This window comes from Clinocottus analis, unplaced genomic scaffold, assembly GCF_023055335.1.
Source record: "Clinocottus analis isolate CAN_PGR_092001 unplaced genomic scaffold, fCliAna1.0.p SCAF_12, whole genome shotgun sequence".
Taxonomy (NCBI): Eukaryota; Metazoa; Chordata; class Actinopteri; order Perciformes; family Cottidae; genus Clinocottus; species Clinocottus analis.
In genome coordinates this window covers 9775042-9784028 of record NW_027175843.1, presented here as the reverse complement: position 1 = coordinate 9784028, position 8987 = coordinate 9775042, and the positions used below count along the sequence as shown (strand labels likewise).

General features: G+C 42.0%; 1 protein-coding gene across 1 annotated transcript; it reads right to left on the bottom strand.

The window, feature by feature from the left end:
• Positions 1-3395: 3395 nt before the first annotated feature.
• On the bottom strand, positions 3396-6796 carry pcdh8 (protocadherin 8). Its single transcript, XM_068573034.1, has 4 exons — positions 4442-6796; positions 4236-4306; positions 3862-3995; positions 3396-3724 (listed from the first exon to the last, which is right to left on the bottom strand). The coding sequence occupies exons 1-4, from the start codon at positions 6794-6796 to the stop codon at positions 3396-3398; spliced, it is 2889 nt and encodes a 962-aa protein (XP_068429135.1).
• Between the last annotated feature and the right edge of the window lie 2191 nt (positions 6797-8987).

Below are 8987 nucleotides of genomic sequence, written 5' to 3'. Positions count from 1 at the left end.
CATCATTTGGCATAGAAAGAAAACAACATTCTCAGATTAGAATTTAAAGAAAACATTTTGGAAGGATTTGACTAAGCCAGAAAACAAAAGAAAGTTGTATGTATGTATTCTTGATTGGTCAATTTTAGGGAATTGGGATTTGGGGGAATTAGCCCTATTTGCTTTCTTTCCGAGAGATAAATGAAAAGATCAATAGCACTCTTGTGCCTGTCCCTCAATGAAATTGGAGCGAGGCCTAGCGAAAAAGAGATTGGAAACAGAGAGGAAACAGGGAGCCTGGGAGTATTTAAAGGCAATACTGTTTGCCTATCAGCACCTCTAAAGCTCTATAATTATATGTTACATTAAAATACAACAATTCAGTGTTTGGCAGGCAGTAATGTCCAGTAACTCCTGATGTATCAGCTGGTTGCCTGAAAACTGCAGAGAACTCAACTTGAATAGCTGTTGGCCTGTCTTTATGCTAAGCGAAGCTAACCAGCTGATAGCTCCCTTTATAATTAGAAGGGACACTATCAATCTTCTCTTCCGACTCTCCGCTAGAAAGCGAATAAGTGTATTTTCCAAAATATCAAACTATTTCTTTAAAAGACTTCTAATCTGGTCTGAAAAAAGCTATTGTTTATAAGTTTCATAATTTTTCAGAATACTGGTTGAGGTGGCAAAAGAGCAGTTGACAACTTGCTGTATGTTTAGACAATTACAATGGGATCATGACGTTATTAACATCCCATAAGCTTGCTTTGATATAACTTATTGTAAATGACGCAGACATCTTAGTGTTTTTTCTAGACAAACTGTCAAGTGGAAAACAAATGGTGTTATGTTTTTTCACACACCAGCCCCACAATTCAAAACATTCAAAAGTCAATATCTACACTTGGCAGTTGAGACAAAGATGGAGATGAGGTGCGAGTAGTGAAAACTATTGCATTGTGGGATGGCCCTGAAGCGCCAAATTCCATCGATTCACAAAGACTCCATCTTAACACACTTGGTACACTAGGGATCTAGAGTTGAGATGCTAAGAGGCCTTAACAACATAATCACAGTCATACAGATAGTCATTTGTCAAAAATAAAGCCAACACCAACAGGAACAGAGGCTACAAATGACGAGTGTGCATCTGACTCATTTGTCAGTGGACTACTGATGAGCTGAAAAGCGCCTCTAAAACACTCTTTTTCTATTACCTTGAGAGATTTAAAATGTGTCGTCAGAGCTGCTGCAGGATACATATATATATATATATATATATCCTGCATATATTACATACATATATATTTGGATTGGAATGAACACAGTGTCCGCCAGCAGTGATTTTCAACTATGCAGATGAATATACTTTGTGGCACAAATTGCCAGGTCAACGCACAGCTATTTGACCTACAAGGTGCATAAAAAGCCATGATGAAGGGAATCATATCATATTGATTGATAAATGCATTTTCCCTCTCTGTACAATTGGCTCTGTCAGACCAGTGCACATCACTGGGGGCACACATATGACCTTCTTTCTTATTACTTGCCTTTTGTAGCACATACCCTTGAATCCTCAGTGGACTCTCTGCCTGAAATAAAGTTAATAACAACTGCAGTGACTTTGCAAACTGGGAGTATTAAAATGAAATTAAAACAAATTGTGATCAAAACTACTTATAAATGAAAATGGAACTCTGTCCTCTTTGCATGAGTCATATTGTGGTAACATGTGAGAGTTCTGTTTAGTGCTTTACAGTATAAAAGGTATCTAATCCACTCTATTCCAGCTTTTATCAGAGCTATCAAAAACTGCAGGTATTTATGCTTATGCAAATGAGAACTGCTGTTAGCCACCTTTTTCAGCTGAAGAACAGAAAACAGAGAGAAAAAATTAATGGCTTAGTCTGCCGTCAGCTTTCACTGATAGCTCTTCCTTGGCAGCAGTTTTGGAAACATTTTTTTTTCTTCAGGACTAGCCCTTAGATAGCTATTATGTAGTTTGCAACAACCCTTTTCTCTTGTCTCATTTGCGTTCATGCATCAAAGGCTCATTTAAAGTGACCTTAAAAATAATGAGGACAAACTACTGTTACATAGTGCGTGAGCAGATGAAATTTAGCAGGTATTTAATATAATTTTAAATGCATATTTTCGACTCGCCTTCAGTTACTCAACTTAAATGTTGATGAAAAGCAATTCCGTTCATTTGAAGTTGTTGATGAAAACCCACGAACCTCCCCATGGACATGGTCCCTTGATTGAGAGATGTATTTAATTGACTTTATCTTGCATAATTTAGTTAGACTTTCTGGTTTCTTGCATGTGTGTGTCCTCAATTTACTAAAATGATGTTGCGGCTTTATTTTGGTCGATGTGAGTGAGAAAATAATGCAAATGTTGGACAATGTGTAAGCTGCTGCTACATATACAAGCTCAACAACTACTAACAAGTATTCAGGGTGATGTTTGTCAGTGTTGGTTATGGTTTTTACACTCAATAAATCATTCAGGACCAGGGACAGTTTGCACTTGCCCTACATAGTCATGGCTGTATTGAACTTAATAAAAGTGACCTATTCTGCAAATAGGACAGTAAAGCTTTGCGAGCAAGCGCATTTTCAATGTAAGAGTATTCAGAGAATTACTTACATGAGGAAATTGTATAGTGTGTACATTTTGTCCCATTTTACAGCTAAGTCAATACCAGAGCTAAACATTTGCCTCTTATGGCGACAAAGCACAAGCTCAGCCAGGAATTTGTCAAGCATCCAAATACATGTTGCACTGTGTTGTGTACAGGGATGATGATTATTTAGAAGAGTAAAAGCAGGTGTGACAGCACCAGCATGGTTTTGTAGGAATAATGGTTTATACTTTATGTTCCACTTGAGTACCGCCTCGACTCTCTCATTTGCATGCAAGAAACTCAACTGAGCAACCTAGGAGTCTTCAAAGGCAGTCTCCCAGGTAATGCAGCAGCTTGAGACTTTACATCTGATCATCACTGACTGGAGTCTTGATCATGTAGATTCAAACTGGAGGGGAGTTCTACGTGTTTACAAATTCAAACTGGAGTTTCAACTAGCAAGGGAATTATTGCTAATCTTCCAAATGCAATGTTGCTCAGTTAAATATATGTATTGTGTGATCTTGCTATATTAGTAAAATCTTCATATTTTAGACATTTTTAAAAATATTACCTTTTTACCATTTAAATCACATTTTATTAGGCAAGGAAACACCCGTGTGCATTATAGAATACTGAAAACATGTCAAATGAATAAACATGATTTTATAATAGTTCTTATCAACTAAAAGAAAATAGATACACATGTTGACTTCAAAGCAATAACTAGTTTTTACAAATATTTACATCCTCCAAATACATATCAATTAGCTCATGAAGACAGTTTTTAAAAGATAGTGGCAACTTCTGATGTCGTGGCCACAGTAACAATAGTTGGACTCTGGTCTCCAACACCCGCCTCGTGGTGATGCTGAGAAAAGTAAGACGGGAGGGTCCCAGTCTTGGAGAAGGTCTGAATGCTCCTCGATTTTGGGAGATTTGTGCCATAAGAGTCCTTCCAAAAGTGAGGATAGCCATGCAGATTGTTGAAAACGGGTACTGGGGAGAATCCTATGGTGTATGCATTGTCTCTGGGGCCTCTGACGCTCTGCGGAGGTACTGCACTGTACATGCTGTGGCAATCCCCAGACAAGCTGTTAGCGGTGCTGGATAAACCTGACATAAAAATGAAAAAGAGAGAAGAATAAGAATGAGACATTGTTGATGCAGAAATTAGAAACCACATATATTCTGGTGAATATGCATGTTGAACTGCAGTGTGTGATGTCAAATCCTGAGAGAATAATACATACCTTTAAGCCTTGGTTGGAAGGTGCTGAAGTTCTTTTTGCCTCCGTCGCCACTGATATCAGAGTCACTGTCGTTAAAGTCACTGTCCCCTTTCCCACTGTCCTTTACGCTCAGCTGGTCGCTGTTGCCAATGCCACTGCAAACACAATCAACAGATACAGTATGAGCCACCACTGCAGCACATTAGCTTGATTATTGATCTATTTTTTCACATACAAAGCCTGTCTCTATCCTTCACATCTAACCTCATTGCACAGGAACAAACCGCAAAATGCATGCATTGTGCATGTTAAGTGGACCCTCTGTGTTCAGCCAGATTTGACTGTGAATAAAGCATATCCTATCTGAGAAAAGAAATTACATTAAGTTATCTTACCTCACTTGCAAGCAGTATTTGTCACCTTGCCACACAGATGTTGCTTGAAAATGCTTGGAGGGCAGGAACATCTAAGAGAACAAACAGAATGACAGCAGAGAGCTCAGTTTCCATTTCTGGCACAGAGATCAAGGCAGCACTTGGGAACATCATATGCATATGAAAATAAGAGATCAAAATAAAAAATACTCCACTAGTTGACTCACCTTTGTCTCTGAGTCCCCACTCCTCTGCTCATACAGGCAGGGATCATCCAGGGACGATGAGGTTCTCTCGTGGAAGAAGCCTCGTTGTCCGGTGTATATGTTTGGTTCGGTTGAGCCGAGCATGGGAACGGGCCTTCCGTCGAACAGACTGTGACACGCGTCTCTCTTGGAGAGAGCGGCACGGCTTCTCCCTCCACGACTGAGTTTGCATGTCACAACAACAACCGATATTGCAATCAGCAACAATGCACAGCCCCCGCTGAGCATAATAATGACAATTAGCGAGCCATCCAAGCCGGAACCTTCTTCATCACTTGACCGCAACACAATGACGACTTGGTCTTCAGAGGGCTGTGTGTCTGAGACGACAAACCTAATAGTGGCACCACTACCGAGCGGGGATCTGCCATTGTCACTCACTGCGATTTTCATTTCCAGCACGTCTCCAATTTCAGATGTCAGCCATTGTTTCAAAGCAATTTCTCCAGTGTCTTTGTTAATTGTAAAGAGCTGTGGGTCACCTTGTACAATTTTGTAGTGGAGCTCGCCATTCACTCCCTCGTCCTCGTCTTCAGCTGAGACGCGAAGGGCAAGATAACCAGCAGGGGCATTAAAAGGCAGAAGGATATCAGCAGAGTCGTTCACAAGGACGGGGAAGGTGAAGTATGGATAATTGTCATTCAGATCCACAACTTTAATTCTGATTGTTGATGTGCTTGAAAGAGAGGGGGAACCTCTGTCTTCAGCTTGGATGACTAGCTCAATTTGCTGAAGAGTCTCAAAATCAAAAGACCTCAAAGTGTACAAAGAACCTGAGAGTGAATCTACAGAAACATAAGTGGACATTGGAGATCCTCCTGTCACCTCTGAATCTATAAGTTTGTAAGACACTTTGGCATTCTTTCCTATGTCTGGATCTCGAGCAACAACAGTTGTTACGTATGAACCTGGGATGTTATTTTCCAGGACTGAGACTTCAAAAAGTGACTTACTGAACAGAGGAGGGTTGTCATTCTCATCTGTCACACGGATGGTGTACTGTCTGACCGTTTTGAAAGGTGGGCTGCCCAGGTCCTCTGCAATCACAGTCAAGTTATACTCTGGGATCTTCTCTCTGTCTAAAGTAGTGCTGGTAATAATCATGAAGGAGTCCCCATATGCCTGCTGCAGGGTGAAATGCTCGTGCCCGAGCAGGCTGATGCGCACGTACCCATTGGAGCCAGAGTCTCTGTCCGAGGTGCTGATCAGAGCCACAAAGCTCTCCTCAGCTGCAGCTTCTGTGATGTAAGCGACTCCATCACTGCTGGAAGTCATCGGTTTGATGCTGATTTCAGGGGCATTATCATTCACATCCACGATATCTATCACGACTTTGCAGCTGGACGGGACAGAGTTTGTGCCCAAATCAGAGGCTTTGATGTTAAGCTCATATGACCTTCTTTTCTCAAAATCCACCAGCGCCTTCAAAATCACGTCCCCAGAATAAGGGTCGACGTGGAAGAGGCGGCCAGCTTCTGCTGATAGTCCGTCAGCAAACGCGTACGTCACCTCCCCGTTAACCCCGTCGTCGGGGTCAAAAGCATGCACTTTGAGAACTCTGTGACCGACCGGGGAGTCTTCATTCAGCTCAACTTTCAGCGAGCTATGTTCAAACGTCGGGCTGTTGTCATTAAAGTCCAGCACGCTAATATATACAAGCATTGACCCGGACTTTGCCGGCACTCCTCCGTCAGTAGCGGTGACCTCAATTGTGAAGCGGTCCTCCACTTCTCTGTCGAGCTCCCTCACCAGCACCAGCTCAGCAAACTTCACTCCATCATCCCGATGTCGCACTTCAACGGCAAAATGACTTGAGGCGGAAATGTTGTAGCTCTGAATGTAGTTCTCCCCCACGTCCTGGTCGAGAGCGATCTGTAGTGGGAACCGTGAGTCCAGCGGGACGTTCTCCACTATCTCCAGGGTGGTCTCGTTACGCAGGAAATGGGGAGAGTGGTCGTTAATGTCTTTTACCTCGATCTCCACGTGGATGAGTTGAAACTTTTCTTTAGAAAAGGCCACGACGTCGAAGGTGATGAAGCAGCGCGGAGACCTGGGACAGAGCTGCTCTCTGTCAATTAGTTCCGCCACACTCAGAAGTCCGTCAATCTCCCTCATATCAATCACCGAAGAGTTGTTTTCTTGCATGAAGCGGAACGAAGTGTCAGGGTCATCAGCTGGATCAATCTTTAAATCTTGAGACAGATTGCCTATCTCCGTTCCGGGTGCATCCTCTTCATAGGTGAGATACCTTGTAGTTGTACACTGAGCAGAGTATACAAATAAAGAGAGCACAATGCACAGCCAAATCTCTGCCATCTTGCAAAATCCCATGTTGAGGGGTTATACAGTGTAGCCCAACAAAAAAGTCATAAATGATGCAAACAATCCACCACCTGTGCTATGTCAGGTCGAATCACAACTGTGTTCAACTCTGACTTTGCTGTGGGACTATAAACCCCGGAATATGCAAATAGGCTGCCCCATCGACCAATGGCCTTCCAGCGGTCCATGCACCAACAGGGACACGTTTGGTTCTGCAGCAAACTGCTGATCACTTTTGTGGGAGCAAATGGTTTATTAGATAAACTCATTGTGTGGCTTTAATCAGGCTGATAAATCAGTGTGACTTAAATAAATCTGCACATGGCAATCAATTAACTGACTTAATTACTTAGGGGACTGTAATAGGACTACAGTGTCATCAGAGAAGATGAAGTTTACCTATTGAACGCCTGAATGATTGATTAGTTGTGGCTATCAGTTAGAGAAAATGAGTGTGGGTAATTACACCTTTAACTTAGTATACTTGTTTTATTGTATCATCTAACTAGCAGTTAAATTATTGAATTCAGCTGTTATGTCATACAAGTTAAGTACTTGCAAATGTATTTCTGTAAAGTACTTCATAACGTACTTAGTTACACTACACCACTGCTGGATTAAAGCAGTGAGAAATGCCAAAATGGGAAACTGGAGAAGACATATAATTACGAATGATCTTAGAGCCTGATGACTTTCATTGTTATTTATATACAACTAATTAGAATTATACACAGTTTCATCAAAAGCCTTATCCTGACATTTAAGTGCAATAAAACCCAAACTATGAATCCATAAAAATGTATTTTATAATATTTGTCTCAGAATAATACTGGTTCATGTAAATATTGCCAATGATTTACATTATAAAGGAAAAGTATTTATTTCTGTTGCGCAGCCAATAACATTATCTCATCTGTTCAAATTGCAGAGGAGGAATTTAAGTACAATGCAAGAAACCCCACAAAGTCAGACAAGTGTATTATGATTAGTGTTTTGGACACCCACAATGTTAATGAGACATAGCTGCATGCTAGAGGAAAAACCCGGTATAATCAAGACCAGCTATTGTCATAAACACTTAAATACCTTTTTCAACAAAAGTTTGAAAACAAGAGCCTTCAAAGTCAGAAGAACAAAGAAGTCAGGAGAATAAACTTAATTGAATGATCCCACGTCAAACACACACACACGCACGCACACACACACACACAGACACACACACACACACACACATACATACACACGCGCGCAGAGACACACTCCCCAGCAACACTGATAACAAAAGAGCATGAGTCACCCAGACATTTGTCAACCATATGGGTGATTAGCTTTTACTGATTAAAAGGTGTCTATGGTCCTTCAAAGGGCTCTTGACACCTCAGAAAAGTTTGGGTTTAAGCTGTCTGAGCCCCCAAGAGGGCACATACAGGGAGGTGTGAAAAAGGACACGACAGCCACAGAGACCAGCGGTACTGTGTGATGCTGTCTCAGCCAGAGTGGGGTAACTCTGTCCTGCCACAATTACAATGTTATATAAGCCCAATTTTGCTTTTATTCTAAATGTGCACCCATCCATCCATTTTCTGACGTTTATAGTGGTTGCAGTGGCAGAAGGAAGGTAGTCCAGATGTCTTCCCAGAAATGTTGCTCAGCTCCTCCTGGCAGAACTCAAGCTGTTTCTCATTAAAGCAGATGAGATATATTCTCTCCAGCGTGTTCTGGGTCCACCCCAAGGTCTCCTACCAAGTGGACATCCAGTGAAACATCCAAAGGAAATCGCACAGATCTCATGGTCCAACCACTTAGCTGAGTCCAAGCTCCCTCAGGATATCTGAGCTCCTCACCCCATCTCTAGGCCGAGCCACCCTACAGAGGACACTCATTGCGTCTGCGCTTATTTTTTCTGTCACTACCCAAAGCTCATCATAATCACCCAAATGAGGGTTGAACTGACTGGTAAATCAATAGTTTTGCCTTCCGGTTCAGCTCCCTCTTCACCACAACGTTCACATCACTGCTGACACTGAACAAATTCTCTTCGCTCCAGCGAAGCCGATGCCCTTCCAGCCTCCTGGTGCGTGTGTGCTGCATCAGGAGATCAACCAAGCCTGCTTCTTCAGCCTGAAAGCCTCCTCGCCAGGTTCTCAGGTGTTCGACCACAATTCTGAGTACTCGCCTCCGAAAT

Excerpts from the sequence above, each read along its gene's own strand:
- pcdh8 (XM_068573034.1), bottom strand. The coding sequence starts at position 6,796 with ATGGCAGAGATTTGGCTGTGCATTGTGCTCTCTTTATTTGTATACTCT. Across the intron at positions 3,996-4,235 it reads AAATACTGCTTGCAAGTGAG|TGGCATTGGCAACAGCGACC; the intron begins GTAAGATAACTT and ends TTGTGTTTGCAG. Across the intron at positions 3,725-3,861 it reads CTTCCAACCAAGGCTTAAAG|GTTTATCCAGCACCGCTAAC; the intron begins GTATGTATTATT and ends TTTTTATGTCAG.